Source organism: Vanellus vanellus (assembly GCF_965231255.1).
Source record: "Vanellus vanellus genome assembly, chromosome: 1".
NCBI lineage: Eukaryota > Metazoa > Chordata > Aves > Charadriiformes > Charadriidae > Vanellus > Vanellus vanellus.
The window spans coordinates 87,650,741-87,672,442 of NC_138905.1; the positions used below are offsets into that span (position 1 = coordinate 87,650,741).

The 21,702-nt window shown below is 43.6% G+C and overlaps 1 protein-coding gene across 1 annotated transcript in view; it reads left to right on the plus strand.

Moving 5' to 3' along the window:
• Window positions 1-18,777: 18,777 nt before the first annotated feature.
• Window positions 18,778-21,702, plus strand: part of LOC309672770 (antigen WC1.1-like) — a gene marked incomplete at its 3' end in the record, with an annotated part of 29,573 nt that continues 26,648 nt past the window's right edge. The window contains exons 1-2 of the mRNA XM_082484360.1: window positions 18,778-18,908; window positions 19,151-19,221. Coding sequence (XP_082340486.1) covers window positions 19,152-19,221 — 70 coding nt within the window. The 5' untranslated portion in view covers window positions 18,778-18,908; window position 19,151. The remainder of the gene's footprint in view (window positions 18,909-19,150; window positions 19,222-21,702) is intronic.

A 21,702-nucleotide genomic window follows, 5' to 3' on the forward strand; every position in this document is an offset into this window, starting at 1 on the left:
ATGATATGCAAACAACCATTTACTGTAGTTTGCATTCTTGTGATTGGCCTTTTACAGTCAAAACATTATTTCCTGAGCTAAGACAAATGGAAAAACCTGTTGCATCTTCGAGGCTTCCCTGGAGATCCACAACTTCATCTTTATCTGGGTATGTATGTCAAAAGCAGTACTATCATCCTGATTTTAGTTTGATTAGTATCCATGCACAGATGGTACTTGTGAAAGGTGATAAATAATTTTAAGACGGTGTCTTGAAAATATGCCTAATACATATTGTATATAATATAAAAAAAAACTCTAGAGATTATTCAAAAGAGACTAATCATAATGATGTGAAAATTTTCACTGCTGAAATTATTTCCTTGAAAAGATATAGGCATTCTTCTATTCTCCAAACTTGAAAATGTAAGGATTCAATCAGGCATACATAATAGGAGCATTTAAAACTCTTGAATAGATTTTCTCCTTCTGTATATCAATACATGTGACATTAGGGTAATTGCAAATTCCACTTCCCTTGACAGAAGATTATGCCACACAGAAAAATATTTACTTTAAAGTCTTTAGGAATTAAGCCGCTATTTTTTTAGAATACATTTTGCATTCACACAGTACATACACTTCCCTCCACAGTTCCCTCTCTCTCTCTGTTTCTGTCTCACATACGCACCACACACACCCCTGCATATATTCTCACTTGTAGTAACCTGGTCAGAATAATGGCTGAGACCAACCCCAGCTGTTTATTCAACAGCTGTGCAACAGTAGCTTTTAGGTTGGTGTTCAGAAAATTCCTAAAAGGTTCCTTTGTCTCATCAAATATACATATATATGTATATGTATACCTGTATATGGGGAACAAACAAGAGGAGTTAGAGATGTGCACATGCCGGCAAGACTATGATCTAATTGGCATCACGGAGACATGGTGGGATGGATTCTATGACTGGATCGTTGAAATGGATGGATATAGACTCTTCAGGAAGGACAGGCAGAGGAGAAAAGGAGGGGGTGTCGCCCCCTCCTGTCAATGACCAGCAGGAGTGCATGGAGCTCTGCCTGGGGATGGATGAGGAGCCGACTGAGAGCTTGTGGGTCAAGATTAAAGGGAGGGCAGGGACTGGTGATGTTACAGTGAGGGTCTGCTACAGGCCACCCGACCAGGAAGACCGAGTGGATGAGGACCTCTATAGACAGATAGGAGCAGTCCCATGTTCAACAAGGCAGGGCTGGTGGGGAATGTGAAGCTCAAGGGCAACCTTGACTGCAGTGACCATGAGATGGTGGAGTTCAAGACCCTTAGGGCAGCAAGGAGGGCGCACAGTAAGCTGATTAACCCTGAACTTCAGGAGAGCAAACTTTGGCCAACATGGCTTCACTACGGGCAAATCATGCCTGACGAGCTTGGTGGCCTTCTACGACAGCGTTACAGCATTGGTGGATAAAGGGAGAGCAACAGGCTCCATCATCTACTTCGACTTATGCAAAGCTTTTGACACTGTCCACACGACATCCTGGTCTCTAAATTGGAGAGACACGGATTTGACAGACAGACCACGCGGTGGATAAGGAATTGGCTGGATGGTCGCAATCAAAGAGTTGTGGTTAATGGCTCAATGTCCAGGTGGATGCCAGTGACAAGTGGCTTTCCTCAGGGGTCAGTACTGGGGCTAGTATATTTAACATCTTTCTTGGTGACATGGATAGTGGGATTGAGTGTACCCTCAGAAAGTTTGCTGATGACACCAAACTGTGTGGAGTGGTTGACACGTTGAAGTGGAGGGATGCCATCCAGAGGGAGCTGGACAGGCTTGAGAGGTGGGCCTGTGCCAATCTCATGAAGTTCAACAAGGCCAAGTGCAAGGTCCTGCATGTGGGTTGGGGAAATCCCAAGCACAAATACAGGCTGTGGGAAGAATGGATCAAGAGCAACCCTGAGAAGAGGAACTTGGGGGTGTTGGTGGACGAGAAGCTCAACATGAGCCAGCAATGAGTACTTGCAGCCCAGAAGGCCAACCGCATCCTGGGCTGCATCAAAAGAAGCATGGCCAGAAGGTCAAGGGAGGTTAATTTGCCACTCTACTCTGCTCTTGTGAGACCCCACCTGGAATACTGCGTCCAGCTCTGGAGCCCGCAACATAAGGACATGGACCTATTGGAGTGAGTCCAGCAGAGAGCCACAAAGATGGTCAGAGGGCTGGAGGGTGTCCCTGCCCATGGAAGGGGTTTGGAACTAGATGATATTAAAGGTCCCTTCCAACCTAAACCATTCTATGATTCTATATTTGTATATAATCTCCTAGACTTTTTATATAACAGCTATTGTCTCCTTGGCTATGCTCTGAGCTATTCAATCTGCTACTGACACCAGTGTGTGCTGGTTACTGCACACCCATTCAGCAGTCTTCTTGTGTTCTGAATTTATCAGTTCCTGTGGAATCAACAGTACCACTGGTCTCTGGAGTGTATCAGTTTTTGAGAGACTTTCTCATGATACCTCTAAGCATGTAGTTTTCAGGTCTTCCACCTGTTGTTTTCTGGTAACTATTTTTCCACCTATGCCCTACACAAACTCACACAGAACAATTTTATCACGTAATGATGATAATTTTGTAAGAAGATCTTGTGCTAGAACAGCGAGCATGAAGGGATGCTCAGATCTTTTTTGTAATTTTTGTTCCCACTCCTTTGACTTCCTTCTTTCCTACAGTACCAGATATAATTGGGCGCTTTTTTTCTGTGTTTCTCGTGTACAAGTAGGATTCGCTCACACGCTCCTAATGTAATTACAAAAGGAAAGCAAAATTAAAGCATTAGCAATAGTCATTCACCAGCACTGAAGGAAAAAAATATGCAAACTTTGTGAGCAGCACTAGAAAGCTGATTATTGACTGATTTGCATCCCTAGGATCACCATCTGAAATCACTTTCTTAAGGTAAAACTGAGCTATTTTAAATCTCACTCTTTTTGAATCTTTATTTGATATCTAGGGAAAAAATCCTGAAGAACAGATGTACAATCATGCTCAAGTAAAACTTTTCAGCCCAGAATAATTCCTGCTGAAACTCTGTAGATTTTATCCAGGAAAAGGCTTCCTCCAGATAATCCAAAGTGCATTTCAAAATTCCTGCTGCAAAGTAAATTCCTGTCATCCCTAACACATCCTGAATGTTTACTTGAATCATGTAGAAACCTAGACACTGTGACTGTGCTAACAATGCTACTCACTTCAGACTAGAGGCTCCTTTAGTGTGATTTTAGCTGTGACCCTAAAGAGGTTCTAGTATGGACTGTGACTTGTAACAAATGTCATAAAATATTACTTTCATTACCACAGAGCTCCAAAGACACACTATTATAAGTTTATGGAAAGTTAACATTGAAAAACAGTCATTCTTCATTTTTCCATTTGTGTTCATTGGCTTTATTTCTGTTTCACAATTTTTAAGACTCATATCTACCATTCTCAATTAACCCAGGTCACAGCATGTTTTAATGGCAACTTGGAACCGTGGTTCCTTTTGCCCCTGGTGAATTTCTACATCTCACTTTTCCCATGTATGAGGTGTGAGGACAGTATAGCCTCCAGCACTACAGGGGGTAGTGCTTTCCTTCCTCGACCCTACAGAAGGCTGTTGCAAGTCTATAGGAACACACAAGACCATGTGCTTGACCCAATCTCCAGCACAGCCAGCATCAGCAGCCCCAGGTGCCTGTCTATACTGCTTTTCTGTGTATGTTTGGGGAGGGGTGCGACAGAAAGATATACATGAACTTTCCGGTGAAATTAAGGCCTTGGGTTCAAAACTATGAAGAACTTGCAGGAGGTTCGTGGCTTCCCATTTAAAGATCCGGCCACATGAGCCACACTGCTCACCAAAAATTGAGGTTATGAGCTACACATAGCAGTGCTGTCAACTCATCCATTCCCCACAAACTGGAAGGACAAGAAGCACATCCTGAGGAGGATTTACTTTTATAGTATATTCAAGATTGCTGGCAGATGTGGTAGGAGTTGCTCATGTTAATGCTCTTTCCTGTCTCTGCTCAATATTCAGCAAGACAGCTGTCTGGCAAGCTTCTTTTCAAGGGATTTGGGGTGGCTGATGGGAATTTGCTGGTGGTTTCTTGCATGTATATACCATAGTACCATGTGGGTACCTGAAAGAGAGTTCAGAGTGTTTTGGGGCACGGCTATCTCCACAATGGTCTTCAGGAGACACAGAAAAGATGTTCAGGACCACCCACCAGCTGGCAATAGTTTTGTGCAGTTGTTGGCCTGTACTGAGGTTCACACTCATATGGAAATGCTTCTCTGTAGTGAACCAAACTCTGGATATTCAAATGTGAGATGCCAAGGTCCCCTTTCAATACACTCCTTCACGTGTCTTTGAACAACTTTAGGGATCTGATGGGACTTCCTACCTTAGACACCCTTAATGGCTTTGGGGTAGCAGAAGTGAGGGTTCTGGAACCCCTGTTGTCAACGGTTGTCTGGAATTTTCCAACACTAGGCTTTATGTTATGCCACAGCCTGGTGCTTTTGGGTACTGCTAGCTTCTCCACCATACCCAAGTAGCTCAGGAAAAGAGTTTAATGCCACTGTCTACCTCATGCTTACTGGCTTTTTGGAGCAGAGCTGTCCCTGGGCCGGTATCCTTGTTCCTTCAGAAGGAAGTTTGCATCCATGAAGATGCCCCTTCCCTGGCATTTTTGGGCACAGATGATTCCACTTCACCCCCAGGAGGTCCACAGTAGTGTTTTGGTTTCAGCAGCTGGCTGACAAGAATTCTTATGCTTTCGCTGATTTTTTTACATTTAGGGGTGGTTTGTAGCCAAATTTGGCATTTTTTAGTGTGACACCACCTAGATGAAGATAGAAGTGATCATGGTTTCTTTCTCCCTTTAAGCCTCTCTGCCTCTTTATGTAGGGTCATAAGTCAAATCTGAGAAGTACTGAAGGACTGATTGTTTCTTTCAAGTCTTTGGTGATGTGTGTCCTAACAATAACGTTCTAGAAGTTCAAGAGTGTGTGCTCATTCAGAGTTTCTATATTAGTAGTAAATTTCAGAACAACTTTTTTAACCCTTTTAAGGATCAAGAATCCTGAGACACAACTAAGTTCATAGGATACGTATACTTCAGATTAATAAATAAAAATCTGTTAAGTATATCTGGCTAACAGCTAAACAAATACACAGAAAGCAATCAGAACAGTGACAAATCAAGTACTTTACCTAATCCCTCTGAATCAGCTACTGCTAAAACCAGTGAAGATCACTAATTTAGTAATTACCCCTGTTGTAAAACACTCAACGGTGATTCAGTTCTCTTTGGAATGCAATGCAAACAAAGGCAGACTACTGCATAAAGGAGTACGGAAGTTAAAATGGGGAGCTTGGGGGAAGAGGAGAATTTTGGGATTAAACAATGGAATTTTGGGAATGGAGAGGGTGAATTAAGGGATGTTTACTGGGAATGTGAAGGATCATGATATAGAGGAAAATGGAGGACTTGGGAAAAGGGAATGTAATAGATGTCATTGAACATAAGCAGTAAACTTGTCTGATCACTACAGACTGTCCTGTCTTCTTATTAAATTCTAGCTGTTTTTATGTGAGTATGATCTCTGTTTCTTCTCTGTGTGTGGTCTGCCAGCAAACTTCAAGCTGGACTTCCTGATGAGCAGAGTGAGAACTTTAGGAGATAGGTACCAGAGGCCAGTGAGACCTGATCCACTGTTTTTTATCTGTGCCTTCAAATTCATGGATGAAAGGTTTAAATATTTAGAGAAAAAGTTTAGAAACCTTATCTTACCAAAAGGGACAAACACAGACATGGACACATCACCTCCTTCTCGTTGAAACTTGAAAGAATCATTTTGATCTTCAGAATTGAGATCCTACCATTTAGTTAAAAACTAGAGGTGACCTCACAATTCTCTGAAGGTCATAGCATAATGCTATGCAATCATTAATGCAACTTTTCAGAAGCCATTGGATCAGTTGTTCTGTCATTAGTTTGTTCATCATGAAATCCTGGACAGTTACCTCAAGTTAATTTTACCATATATGGCCTGAATAAATAGTGATTTCATGACTACTTAGAATTAATAAAAGCTGGAGGGAAAAAAAAGTAACAGAGAATCATATCAAAAGATTATTATTTTTAAAGGAAAAATGGTACAGAAAGAAATAATAGCCACAAAAATAAACCACCAAAGTTTCCAAGTACCAATTAAAATGTCTCAAAGCGCACCAAAAATATCTGCCTTGGACCACAATTCAAAGATACCACTAAAACTTTACTTGGGGACAGGGTCATTCAACGGATCATAAGATGAAAATACAGTTTATTCTGAAGCTGAATGACATCTTAACTTTTCTTACAATAAATATCATATTGGCTTGCATGTGAGCCCTCCTTAAAAGCAAGTTTTGTCAAATATATATATTCCTTTAAAGTAAGCTTTCTCAAGTCTTAATTTTTTTTGAAAATTTCTGACTGCCACTTGTCCAAAAACATTTGGACCCACAAAACAGTAACAAAACATATGATTAGCTTTTGGAAGTTTTGGAAAAAATACATTCATAAAGATCCACAAAGGTAAATACCACTCCAGATTACTTCATTTGAGATGTTTGTTTAAACCATTGTCAGTTTGAGATACAGAGATTAGTCATTCTAAGAGCACAGGTTTAACTTAACCACAGGATACATCTTATTTCTCTGAAACTCAAAATCCCTCCAGCACAGCCCGAGTAAGGAAGAAAGTGGTTTCCTTCCTAACTGCTTGTTTTCCTTCAGACACCCCCATCTTTACCTTAACATCAAGTGCATTAGCACCATCTCTTAGCTCCATCTATGTTTTATTTCAAGATAACAACAGTTCAAAGACATATATACTTACATAGCCCCAAAACAAGTTTTGAAGTAGCCTATATTAACTTTGGACCACAAGACATGTGTTTGTTTGCGTGTTTATCTTCCTCACCCATTTTCATAGACCTATGGGACTGAAGGTCTTAAGACCTGGAGGAAGCTTTTAGAAATGTGTACAGCCTTCTGTACAAAAGGTTCATATTCTGGTTAAATCCATTTAATAGCACTGTAGGACAAATATTTAAGATACAGTGTTACCAACTTAGATAACTAAGATCACATCCTAGGATGCAGTGACTTCTGTGTACAAAGATAACATAATTATATACACACTTGCTGAAAAATGAGCCCTCAAGGACCTTTCTGAGGTCAGTTAGAAGCCCCTGGCATGACAGCCCTTTGCTTCTGGGACGGGCCTCCCTCTTCTTCTTCTAAACAGGAAACTGCCAGTGAGTGCCTGAGTGTGAGGCAATAATTGAGCATACATGGTACATAGTTATCTGCTATTAATAATGACAGCTTGATTCTACTAACATTTTAACTAGTAAAATATCATCTAACAAACATTGATTGTGATCTTTTTCTCCCCTGACTTGAACACCTATGAGGAAAATTTACAATTCTACTGATGAATCCATCCTGTCCTTCCTTGAGTCTTTAGGATTAGCACAGACTAATCAGTAGTTGTCTGCCTGAGTCCCACCTGTACCTCATTTGACCAATAAATATTCCATGAATACTGCTCATTCCCTGTTCACTGTCTTGCCTCCCTTGCATTTTGTTGGTCACGGTGTAGGAAATCTAAGATTTTGCATATCTACAGGGGTGAGTCCGTTGTCATCGGGTGAAAATGCTACATGGTCACTATGAAGGTCTTTTTGTCTACTCTACAGCAATCTTTTCTTGATAATATTCAGATTTACTTCTCTGGATAGTTCCAGGAAACAGGGGAGGTTTAGTTCTACCACATCTTGCACTATGTATTCTCTATGTTTTTAGAGCAAAAGTATAATTTATACAGAAGGTCTACTGTGGTAATTCCTGAATTATGGAGCAAGGGATTTAGGGTGATCACCTCAGTCATCAAGTCTATGTTTGTGTTAACCTTAAGAAATGGGCCCAGTAATTCCATTCAGTGATTAAGACCTTGGTCGTTACTACAAAAGTTTCTTCTATTACCATTTTTATTCAAAGCTTATTTCAGGACCTCATTTTTCCGATTGTTATAGAAGCCTCCTTGTGACATCCAGTCTTACATGTCTTCACAGCATCTTTATACTTTTCTTCACATTATACAGTCCTTGTTCTGGTTAGCGTTAACCTGTCTGAAAATACTTAGAAGCAGAAATTTGTTTTGTTCAACCAACATTTTTTGTTAGTCTTTTCATCGCCCTTTGACTGTAAGACAGACTTTGTATTCCTCTGATCATCCTTGAAGGCCTTCTTTGTATTGTTACAACCCTAGAACATTATTTTGCTACATGTGAGCAAAACTGTTAACTGTAGAAAACACTCTGTAGAGGGTTCTTAATAATCCTGATCTGTACTGCAAATTCTCAACTGATACAACCTAAAATTGCATTTGCCTATTTTTATAATGATATGGTTCCTGTTCATTGATTACAGAATGACAAGATCTAGGCATTTTTATCCCTTTTCTGTAGTAATGTGTTTCATCCAGTCACCTTACCCTCATCCTCAAGTTATCATCTCCTTCCTTCTTGGTACTGTTGATGCATCCTAACTTTGCATCACCAGCCCAGATTGCTCTTCCCACTGTCTTAAGGGAACATCATGCTTGTTTCAGTAGACTATCTTGACCATTTTACCTTCCAAAAAGTACTTTTCTTCTATATGGAGTTGTAACAGATCTGCTTTTAAAAATATTTCTTCAGAAGAACAATCTGAGAGCCAACACAAAGGGCTGTTGGTATCACATGGGTGTCTTCTTCATGAGAAGAAGAAGAAAGCCCAGAGCCTCATAACTGAAAAGATTTTGAGTTAAACTAAAAAACTCAAGTCCTAAAATCCATAGTAGAACAGAGTTTTGAAAGGGTTAATGTTGCAGCAGAACTGGGGTATGACATGACCCAGAAAACAGAGGTAAAATCTGAAATTAGGAATAGACAAAATTTACAATCCAAACAATTGCAGGGAACAAAAGGACAGGAGCTTTAAGGGAAAGGAGAAAACATAGCTCACTGTAGAAGAAGAAACTACTAAAGATTCAGAGTTCTCTTTAAAAGAGAACATAGAGAGCCTCTTGAATATTTAAAGCATGCCCTCTACCTTTGCTATACATACAAGCAGAAGTAACAGACAGCATATTAAACACAGCATAGTTTTCTTTATCCCTAATTCAAATAAACCACGTATTTTGAACAGAAAGGGAGATTTGGAAGAACTAGGACAAAAGATAGACATTTAAAGACCTGTGATAAGCTGCTTCTACGAAAGGAGGGAATTAAATGAGATTCACTATTTATTTAAGAAAACAAACATAAGACAGACATGGAAGCTGCCTTTCAATAGTCTGTTTACCATCAAGAAAAGAAAGAAAAACAACACAAAAGAAAAATTAAAAAAAGAAACATTTGAGTTTGGAGAAACTGGAAGACTTGTTCTCTAGACCCTTCACCAGCTTCATTGCTCTTCTTTGGACATGCTCCAGTACCTCAATGTCTTTCTTGTAGTTAGGGGCCCAAAATTGAACACAGTATTCGAGATGCAGCCTCACAAGTGCCGAGTACAGGGGGATGATCACTTCCCTAGTCCTGCTGGCCTCTCTATGCCTGATACAGGCCAGGTTGCTACTGACCTTCTTGGCCACTTGGGCACACTGCTGGCTCATATTCAGCCGGCTGTTGACCAACACCCCCAGGTCCTTTTCCCCCAGGCAGCTTTCCAGCCATGTACACTCATCCAAGTACACTTGTCCAAGCCATGGGCAGCCAGTTTTTCCAGGAGAATGTTGTGGGAGGCAGTGCCAAAAGCTTTACTACATTCTAGGTAGACAACATCCACAGCCTTTTCATCATCTGCTAAGTGGGTCATCTTGTCATAGAAGGAGATCAGGTCACAGTATCACAGTATCACAGTATGCTAGGGATTGGAAGGGACCTCAAAAGATCATCTAGTCCAATCCCCCTGTCAGAGCAGGAACACCTAGATGAGGTTGCACAGGAAGGCGTCCAGGCGAGTTTTGAATGTCTCCAGAGAAGGAGACTCCACAACCTCCCTGGGCAGCCTGTTCCAGTGCTCTGTCACCCTCACTGAGAAGAAGTTTCTTCTCAAATTTAAGTGGAACCTCTTGTGTTCCAGCTTGAATCCATTACCCCTTGTCCTATCATTGGTTGCTACTGAGAAGAGCCTGGCTCCATCCTCATGACATTCCCCCTTTATATATTTATAAATGCTAATAAGATCACCCCTCAGTCTCCTCTTCTCCAAACTAAAGAGACCCAGCTCCCTCAGTCTTTCCTCATAAGGGAGATGCTCCACTCCCTTAATCATCTTAGTTGCCCTACGCTGGACTCTCTCCAGCAGCTCTCTGTCCCTCTTGAACTGAGGGGCCCAGAACTGGACACAATATTCCAGATGCGGTCAAGCAGGACCTGCCTTTTATAAACCCATGCTGACTGGGCCTGATCACCTGGTTGTCCTGTACGTGGATGGTGTCACTGCCACAATTTTGGGGTTTTCTATAATGAGACGGGCTACGCAGTGCCAGGCTTGTTAACATCAAATGGGGTTTGCCTTTCTGAAAGGGGCAAGAGTGTTTTTGCTCACCAGCTAGCAGAGCTCATTCATAAAGCTTTAAACTAGACTTGATGGGGCAGGGGGGCAATATCAGGCTTGCGCATGACAAGCTATGGGATGACAGGCAACGGTTAGAGGGACGGGGTGCTAGCAAGGGCCTGCAGCATGTTGCTCTGAGGTGTGCTGGCTACTCTTCAAGGAGTTAGTCAATAGGATCTCCTGGGAAACTGCCCTCAGGGACAAGGGAGCACAACAGAGCTGGCAGATCTTAAAGGACGCTTTCCGTAGAGTGCAAGAGCTCTCAATCCCCAGGTGTAAGAAATCAGGAAAGCGGGGGCAAGAGACTGGCACGGCTGAGTTGATACCTGCTGGTCAAACCAAACGGCAAGAAAGAGATGGACAGGAAGTGGAAGCAGGGACAAGTATCCTGGGAACGGTATAAGGATGCTGACTGGTTGTGTAGCGATGGGGTCAGGAAGGCCAAGTCACAGCTAGAGCTGAACTTGGCAAGGGATGCAAATAATAATCACAGAATCACAGAATCACAGAATTATCAGAGTTGGAAGGGACCTCTAGAGATCATCTAGTCCAACTCCCCTGCTAAAGCAGGATTGCCTAGAGCACATTACTCAGGACTGCATCCAGGCGGGTCTTGAAAATCTCCAGAGAAGGGGACTCCACAACCTCCCTGGGCAGCCTGTTCCAGTGCTCTGTCACCCGAACCGTAAAGAACTGTTTCCGTGTTTTTGAACGGAACTTCCTGTGTTCTAACTTGTGCCCATTGCCCCTCGTATATATAATATATATACATATATATATATATATAATAACAAGGGCTTTTACAGGTATGTCAGGTAGAAAAGGAAGGTCAAAGAAAGCATGCCCCCTGATGAGTAAGACTGGCAAACTGGTAACAATGGACAAGAAGTGGGCCAAGGTACTCAACAACATTTTTGCTTTAGTCTTCACTGGCGAACTCCCTCCCCACACCTCTTGAGTGGGTGGACCACAAGGCAGGAACTGGGGGAGAAAAAACCCTCCCACTGTAAGAGAAGGCCAGGTTCATGATCACATGGGGAACCTGAACATACAGAAGTCTATGGGACCTGACAAGACACATCCCAGAGTCCTGAGGGAATTGGCTGATGCACTTGCCAAGCCACTCTCCATGATATTTGAAAAGTCATGGCAGTCAGGTGAATTCCCCAGTGACTGGAAAAAGGGAAACATTGCACTCATTTTGAAAAAGGGTAGAAAGGAGGACCCTGGGAGCTACCAACCTGTCAGCCTCACCTCTGTGCCTGGAAAGATCATGTAACAGATCCTCCTAGAAGCTATGCTATGGTGCATGGAGGACAGAGAGGTGATTCAGGACAGCCAGCATGGCTTCACCAAGGGCAAGTCCTGCCTGACCAAGCTTGAGGCCTTCTATGATGGAGTGACTACATCAGTGGACAAGGGAAGAGCTATGGATGTCATCTATCTGGACTTCTGTAAGGCCTCTGACACAGTCACCCACAACATCCACCTCTCTAAATTGGAGAGAGGTATGGATGAATGTGTGGACTGTTAAATCAATGAGGAATTGGCTGGACGGTTGCACCCAGAGGGTAGTGGTCAGTGTCTCAATGTCCAGATGGAGACTGGTGACAAGTGGCGTCCCTCAGGGGTCCATATTGGGACCAGTACTGTTCAATACCTTCACCAATGTTATAGACAGTGGAATGGAGTGCACCCTCAGCAAGCTTATGGACACCACCAAGCTGAGTGGTGAAGTGACATGCCTGAGGGATACGATGCCATCCAGAGGGACCCGGACAGGCTCAAGAAATGGACACGTGTGAATCTCATGAGGTTCAACAAGGCCAAGTGCAAGGTCCTGCACCTGGGTGGGGGAAATCCCCGGTATCGATACAGGTTGTATTGAGAGCAGCCCTGTGGAGAAGGACTTGGGGGTACTGGTGGATGAAAAGCTGGACATGAGCTGACAATGTGTGCTTACAGCCCAGAAAGCCAACAGGATCCTGGGCTGCATCAAAATAAGCATGGGCAGCAGGTCAAGGGAGGTGATTCTGCTCCTCTACTCTGTTCTCATGTGACCCCACCTGGAGTACTGCATCCAGCTGTGGAGCCCTCAGCATAGGAAGGACATGGACCTGTTGGAGATCTGTGGCCCAGACGACAGCCATAAAAATGATAGAGGGCTGGAACACCTATCCTATGAGGACAGGCTGAGAGAGTTGAGCTTGTTCAGCCTGGAGAAGGGAAGGCTCTGGGGAGACCTTATTGTGGCCTTTCAGTACTTAAAGCGGGCTTATAAGAAAGATGGAGACAAACATTTTAGCGGGGCCTGTTGTGAAAGGACAAGAGATAATGGCTTTAAACTAAAAGAGGGAAGATTTAGACTAGATGTAAGAAAGAAATTTTTTACAATAAGGATGGTGAAACACTGGAACAGGTTGCCCAGAGAGGTGGTAGATGCCCCATCCCTGGAAACATTCAAGGTCAGGTTGGATGGGGCTCTGAGCAACCTGATGTAGTTGACGGTGTCCCTGCTCATTGCAGGGGGTTGGACTAGATGACCTTTAAAGCTCCCTTCCAACCCAAACTATTCTATGATTCTATGATATGTGCCATGTGATGACACTCAAGATGATCTGCTCCATAAAACATAACATCATTTTACATGAAAGAAAATATGCATGCATTAGTACAGGTAGTATCCTAACCTGCTTTGGCAACCTTCACAGATATATGAGAAAAGGGTCCTTTTGGTGTATTGCAGCAGTGGACAAGACCTCCAAGGAAATCAATGTGCATCTGCCTTTCATACCATCCTCTGGCAACTCTGCAGTGTTGCCATAGCAGTCCTCTTGTCAGCCCCTGTGATTGCACTGGACCTTTCCATCAGTTCCTGAACTGGTTTCACTTTCTATTTCCTTCAGATTGGTTCTGATGAGGCTGCAGGTTGGCACAGGCAACAAAGATGGCAACCCTGCCTTCTTTTATCATGTCCCCACATATGTTCCAGATACCATCGGCCTAAGCCACTGCCTGGAGGAGCAGCTTTTCTCTCACCCCATTGCAATCCACCAAATGTGTGGATCTCAGTGAGGCAGCTGACATGATTCCAGGTGCTCCACGAGGGACCAGGCACTTCCCAGGGAGGTGATGCTTGTCTGTGCTCCCTTGTCACCACATGTTGCCGTCCCTGTGCCTTGAGCCACCCTCGGGCTACCCCTTTGGCTATGACAAGGCTGGAAAGAACTAAGTGCTCCTCTGCAGCAATAGTTTGGAAATTGCAAGTGGCAGGCCTAGCAGCTCACCTTTGTTTTTGAGAGAAAGTTCCTCTTCTAAATTTCTGCTGAGGCTGCCACTGGGTCTGCTGTGTGAAAGGTTCAGCAAAGTCTAGTACTGATTAGCCTAGAGCTGAGGAAGATGCTGGCATCTCTGTTGCTCCCTCACTACCAAAATTTCTGGCAGCAATAGCCTCAGAAATGGTGTGCATAAACATCTCTGGTTTAGCCCTCTTGAAAAGCCCTGAGATAGAGCTTGAAGCAGTTAGTGATAGGAGGGCTTCTTGGTATGCAGAGAACAAACCTGCCAGTGGTGAAGACAGAGACACCAAGCTTTTTGTGACCCACAGATCTGCTGATGTCCTGGATCTCCTGTCCCCATAGGTTCCTTGTGTCTACCTGCTGGAGAGTAGTATCACAGTCCTCTGTCAGTACAGCTGAGGCACCCATTCTGATTCTCTCCTGTCCCTCTAACTATGACTTTGCTTCACCTCTGTTTCTCAGAAGATGGTCTCTAACAAATGTTTTCCATGTTTCCTTTCCCATCCTCTAAAACAGGCTGTACTGCCTCCTTTGTTGCTTACCCTGCACCAGTATGCATGCCTGGAATCCTGCAAAGGCCCCTTTGTAGTCCAGGTGATGCAGCAGAGAGTTTGCTAATGGGTATTCTTAGCCATCTCCACTACAACTGCTTCCTAAGAGACCTTCCTCTAGATAGCTCTCTACTGCCAGGTTTTGAAAACTCTTCTAGAAAGAAAGTTTTTTACAGACTACAAGGACGGACTTTTCTTGCTGACTTTCTACTTTATATACCTCATCTTCATGTGCATGGGGAGGGATTCCCCGTGCTGCCATGAGGATGAATTCTGGGGCAGGTGTCAAGAATATCAGGGAGGTCTTCAGCTGGTGGAGAGAGAGATGGGAGGGGACCCTGTGGGTACCCCTACACTGCACAATAAGCAAGCAAAATCAAGCACTTAACCTCTGTCCATGGTGCAGGTTCTGGTTCAGTCTCTAGCTTTGCTTTGGCACACTTCAAGGGAAATACGATATAGAGGGAATTAATCCTATGCCATACAGGTGCAGGCCAGTCTGTGCCACTTGACACCGGACCCAGGAATCAGTCCCTGACCAATTTTTACTTAGAGCTGTAGGCAACACTTGTGCTGACTGCTTCAAAAATGAGATGAGCCTCTAACCACATCCTTTGCGGTTTGCTCCAGATGAAAGCCCCAGTGTCTCCATGGCACTTGGTGAGTCTGTGTGAAAACAGTCCCTACACACCTCTCATCTATGGGGTCCTGCCACATGAGTTTCCAACTACTCTCACGGCACAACCCGGGGGTGGTACCCATGCAGCCCGCTTCAAAGCCATGCTGCAAGAACATCGTTATGTGTGTCAGTTCCCTATGCTACATTTCTTTGCAAAAGGAGGAACACCAGACGGAAGAGACAACCCTCTCCTCTCTTCTACCCTACTAATCTCTCACTATACCTATGACAAAAACTGGAGATTTCCTTATGAAACAGTGGGCTGTTTATTGGGCTGCTCCCAACATGTGCGCCCATTTTGCGGGAAGGTAAGTATCTCCTATGTATGGACAGATCCTGAGAACAACAAAACTTCACTCTGTTGTGAAGTTTTTCGATATTTGCTTTTCTTCTTCCTTTGTTGCAAGCTGGAAAACAGTGGGCTCTGACACCTCTTAATTTTTTCTCATACCAAGGAAAACCGAATCAACATCAGATTTTTCTTACAAAAGAACCAAGAAGTAATTCTTAGCCAGTAGGTACCCCTAGAGCTGACAACAGGAGCCCCTGGAAGAAGGTGCTGCTTGGGGAGCAGTATGTCTTGAAGCATCTACTTGTTAAACATAGAAACAGCTGTGAACCAGTATCCTCAGACCTCATTTTCATGTCTGTGAAGAAGTATACTTCACTCCACTCTCAGAATGTACAATAGGGAAGTCAGATAATTAATACCACTATGACGTTTCTCGTGCAGCCCAGGAAATTCTCTCTTTATTTTCTTCCTGCATTCTCATGCAATCTAACTATTGGCTGCAAAATTTCACAGTTTATTAGGGGTCCTGTGAGGGTCTTCTATCTCTTCCAGATTTAGACACCAACACCTGTTACATCTTCCTGTCCAAGGGTGTGTGCTAACCAGTGTCCCTGCAACTCCATATGCAATATGATTTTTAGTTACAGAGTTGTAAAGTCTGTTCTCAAGCACTCAAGGCTGAGTCTTGTCCCCAGCACATTCTATTGTGTGCCTCCAGACCAGGATTGGGTTTTGTGCATCTTCCCAGACTTTTCTGTCTGGGAAGCCAATTCTAAAAGAACCTTCATCAGTGACACAAACCATCCAGAAGTCCCAGAACTCACGTGGAGTGGAAAAAAGAGCACCAAGAATTCAGAAATATATGTTTGCATTGGGAAAACTGAACCTAAAGCAAATATACTTCAGTATTTCTTCATAAGTCCTGAAGTCGTTCCTAGTCCTCCAAACCCACTCGACTACCTGCTATCAGCTGTCCTTGTTTCCAACTTTCAGTTCCTTTTTTTTGCCTATTTTTGCTGTGGTGGTCAATTCCTTGAGGATGATAGGGCATCTGCTTCTAAGGCTAACAGTGGGAATATAGTGTGGAAAGCATCAGAGAATACTTCTGAAAAGGTGAGGGATGAACCTCCAGAGGGATGAAACTGATGGCAGAGAAACCTTTCCAAACAGGTACTCAGTTTATGACAGATGAACTCTGCTTTAAAGACAAATGCAAGATTCCTGCGCAGCATCCCTATTTCCAGGAGAGAAGAGACAGAATTCTCTGCCTGTGACTAGCTTATAAGTGGCCAGGGAATGAAGTGAAGGGAGACAGTCTGACCGGGTAGGGCAGTAGGTGGGTTTCTTAGAGAAGAAGGAGTTGTTTCATCCATCTGAGGAAGAAGCTGAACTTCTGGATGTGTAGACCAAGATATTTGTGCTTAGTGGAGATGGTGCTGGTTTTTCTTCTGCTATCTGAGCATAGATGGTGTCCCAGAATTCACCTCTATCCAGAAAAAGGATACAGTTATGATGGGCTGTGCAATGGTAACCGATGGGTTACTTTTCCATATAGGAACACTCCGTATCCAAGCCTAGTGAGAAGATCCTTCACAAACATTGCTAGCTGGATAAGGCTGGATGACAGACATGATGTCATGTTTCCATTGAACTTGTCCTTGAATAGAGGTCTTCTCCTGGCCATTTAACTAGAAGCACAGCCTAGTGTCACCTGAGATATTCAGGACTTGTTAAAGTCATCATGGGGACTGGGGTTCTTAGGTAAGTCCCAATGTCCATTGGGCACAGGAAATCCATGCTGCCAGTCCCAACCCAAGTGAATACTGATCCTGATGACATCCTTGTCTGCAATGGGAGAGGTAAGAAAAGGAGAGCACCAGCTTCTCCCCAGCTGAGAATTCTGGACTTCTAACATCCTTGGACGCTGGCATGTACCTGGTTAATTGGTCATAGTGCCTATGAAGGAGACTTTAGTCATCAAGGGTCAGGATGCTGAGAAATAGGTCTCACTCTTAGACTTCCTAGAGTGGGTTTAAAACATCAGTAACAATTCTATTGATGGCTACTAATTAGCAAGGAAAAGAGTGCTAAGTGAAACCACTGAATTTCAGTACAGGAACAGACATTATAATGGATATCTTTTCTATCTCTCATTAACACATCTGTAGTGTTTTTTTCACCACCCTGACCAGATTTCCAATGGAGTGGAAGTGACTTCCTGTTTTTCAGGGGTCTGTATCACGAAGCAGAAGCAGGCTGCTCTGCAAGGGAAGGTCAGCCAGGAAATGAAGATGACAGCAAGCCAGGCATGAGGCAGGATCTGCACTAAGGTGTGCAACCCCATAGTACCCGAACAAGAAGACCAGAATAAGTCCTGTGACTGTAGCCAGGTTAAGTCAGCAGTCCAGGCAATCCAAACAAGACCACACTAAGGTGGTAGGACCAACATCAAGCCATAAAGTCAAGCCAGCAGATCAGCTGACTAAAGTCAGTCAGTATCAGCAAAGTTCATGGCAAGGCCCAAGTCTGGTTGCCGTATAGCTCTAGCAGAGACCACAGGCAAGCGTCTGAGCTCCTGAGCAAAGAATGGGCGGCCTCTAGCCAGACTTCTCTCTGCTATTCCTTATGCAGTGCTTTCCACAGCAGCGTGGCCCGAGGTTACACTGCTGCAAAGTTATACTGAATAGGCAGTAAAAGCCCAGTGAGAAGGGGAAGAAGTTGCAGAGCTTATTGGTGTACTAATGACCTAACAGTTTGGATGTCACTGAACTTGGTATTCTGGATAAATACCAGATAGCTGCCATCAGACAAAAAGAGCGTGTGTCAGTGTCATAAAGAGGATTGTGTGTCCAGACTGGTATAAACAGATAGCACTGTTCCAGTTGCCAAGAATGAGTCAAGTAGCCACAGTTTGATTAACAGCAGCTTTTATTTCCCTAAATTCATCATTCTGGAGTGAATGAGACAGCGAGAAGAACTACCAGCAATGGTCACACATAACCTGAAACAAAAAGAAACTCAGCAGAGGAAACAGGAAGTCCTGTAATTCGCATCCTAAGGAAGATGGTCTTTCAAGAGCTTCTGCCCATACAGTTCTCATGTTTTGACCGAATAAGGAAACCCTAAGCAATGCTTGCCTCAAAGACAGGGCTGATGTCAACTACATCTGTCGATTTTAAATCGCTCCCAAGGAGACAGATAAGCTACAAATCTAGGGATTTTCTTTGCCCTTTTCTCTTCCAAAGTGATTCGTAAAATGATCGGTGTTATGTGCTTTCACATTGCTTTGTCAGGTGAGAAATAACCATTTTGCGTACTGCTCTGCCTGTACTACCAATGTTGGTCCCATAGTAAAATAAGACAATACGAATGATGACATCAGAAGCGCAATGATCCTTCATATATGGTCACAGGCACAATTTTTGAATTTTATTGGAGGTTTTGGTTCTTTCAGATTTGAGATTAATCTGTTGATAATGTCTAAAAAGGTGAACAATATTTCTATTGGTTCCTTCATGTAGTTCGTGCTATCATGTGAATCTATATATTTCCTCCTTTGTAGTCATTTGTGAGACACAGAGAAGCCCTTGCAGAGTTTGGTCTAGGCAGTGCCTAATAGAGAGTGAAGCTTCATCTGGCTACGATCAGAATGGCAACAGAAGGACATCTTCCTACTCCAGTGTTGTGGCTGCTTCTCCTCTCCATTCAGGTCTCCCTGGGTAAGTGCATACTTTATTTCACATAAGGCAGTGAGGTAGGAAAATAACGTAAATTCAATATAAATAGGTGTTATTCCATCAACCTGTAAGGTAAAATGTCAAGAAGGTCTTTAAATGCATTTCTGTCTTTGATTCAATCTCCTTGGTGATCCTGAAAGAGAAGGGTAAGACATTTGTAATAGTTTTGTATTTTACGCAGACATCAGTGACTGGCCATTCTCATAGGAATTCAAGTCCAAGTTTAGTAAACGGCCAAGTTGTAATGGAAGCCAGCTGGGTATTCTTACTACTGTCTTGCCTTCCCTGTTGAGCTCTGTGTAGACAGAATTAATAACTCCAGGTCTTTATTCAACACCAGTTAAAATTATGTTGCTGTGCTCTGTGTGTCCGCTGGAGTTTGGCTGGGTAACATACCATGCCCTCAGTTGTTCCAGTATATCCGAAGCTTATTGCTATTTGTCCCTCTGCTTTTCTAGAGCTATGTGTACATGTTTGAGGCTGATGATGAGAGCCAGATTCTGAAATCCCCATTTTTGACTCTATGCACATGGAGGTGGCACTACGGCATTGTGACTGGTGGTTGCATCCTCATATGATGAGAACAAGACTTCATGGTTGATACTTTGATGTAGCATCACCCTAGTCTTAAAGGTTCTTACCAGTTGTGTGGATGCAGTCACACTTCAAGTGGATGGGAAGAGAAGGCACAGGCCTTTCTGTGCAAAGGAGTGTGAAGAACAATATTAAATATTTGTACTTAGACATCTCTGTAGCAATGTTTGAGTGTCAACTGAGCAGTACTGTAGAAATAAGAGCGAGTTTTCTGCCAACTTCTTTTTAATAGCAGGGAGCAGTACCAGAGTGACACATTGGCAGATGCAGACAAGAGCAGCTTTACCTTGACACTATCGTCAGCACTGTCAATCCACGTCTCTGCTCTGGCAGTACTTGCACTCTCCAAGCTGCCACAGCCCCCTGCTGTTCCCCAGGAAGGGCGCAGCTCACAGGCAGTGCAGAAGGAATAGCCCTCAGGGAGTGAGTGGGCAACCAGGGACCAAGGCAGCACACGGGCGCTGAAAACCTCCACTTAAGGTCTGGGTAGAGGGGTGCCATGGCTCATTCTCATCCCTGGTCTATGAGGGGAGCCAGATCTTCAGCTGGAGCAAGCCACAACCTGATGCCTTCTTATCCAAGCAGAACCTCACTCTGTGACTAGTACCACCGAATTCAATGAAGGCACTTGTGGGACATGCTATGGAGTGTGAGGAATACAAAGAGTGTGCCTGTCAGTATTAGAAGAAAATCACACAAGATTGATTACAGCAAATGATAGTTTTGATGAGAGAATATTTAAACCTGTTGATCGGGTTATGCCTACCTCTGCATCCAGTGTTAGCAAAGAGGTAAAACTTTTGCCTGTGTATAAGAGGTGATCATGTGTCAAAGCTATATTGTTTGTGTGTGTCAAAGCTATATTGTTTGTGTGTGTGATGAAGCAGGGCAGAATCAGGCTACAGACCATATGGAGATGGAGGCAAAATTGCCTTTTAGTTGTCAACTGCCAGTGGTTTACTCTGGAATGAGAAATGGAACAACGGTTAGTTACTGAAGGAAGTGGCTGCATTAGCATCAGTCCATGGGCTAAGACTGACATACTTATGGGGAATAGAGGAATTAGATTTGTTTTCAAATGCAAAGAAAAATTATATATTCTTATTTCACAATCTCAAATGACAGCAAACAGTGTGATATGTAGGAACACCTCTCTCTTTTGAGGAAGAGAGGGATGGCGATATTTTCCACACCAGATTGTTGAAAAGTCTTACTGGAAAACCAAAGGCTCTTAGTGCAAATTAATTATCTTTTGTCACTTATCAAATACCATCATTGATAGGAGATGACCTCTGAGAGGTGTCTTTCTGGAGTATTTGCAAGATGTGCACAACTGCACTCTTTTCTGTTCACATCACTGCCCAGTGCTGGGTCATAATGAGTACTGCAGGTTTCTCTTGGTACCTGGCCAGGTTATGACACCTTTCTTGCTTCCAGTGCGTCTACTTCACTAAGAATTGTGTCTGTCTTAGCTAACTGTGTCACCTTTGTAGAGGTGACTCTTACGAGTCATCAGCTGTAGAGCTGGTGTGAGGGTACAGCAAGGGCCAGCTGCTCCAGTTGTGGTGACATGTCTGGCAGAGCAGGGGCCTCACCAGCCAGGGCTCAGCCCTGCAGCACCAAAGAGCAGCAAGAACAGCAGATCTAGGGGTGGTAGTTGGGTTCAACTCTTGTTGCCAACTTGCCTCAGATCATCAGGCAAGTTCATATTGATGAGGCAGGTCCAAGGTCAAGCTAAGAAGTCAGCCTGTGACTCAGAGGGCAGATCAACAGTGCCCATGGCCAGGCACGGCTGTGCCTGAGTTGAACACATGCACCAACAACATAGCTCAGGCAGGGACAGAAGGTCTGGGCCTGTGCTTTATTGGA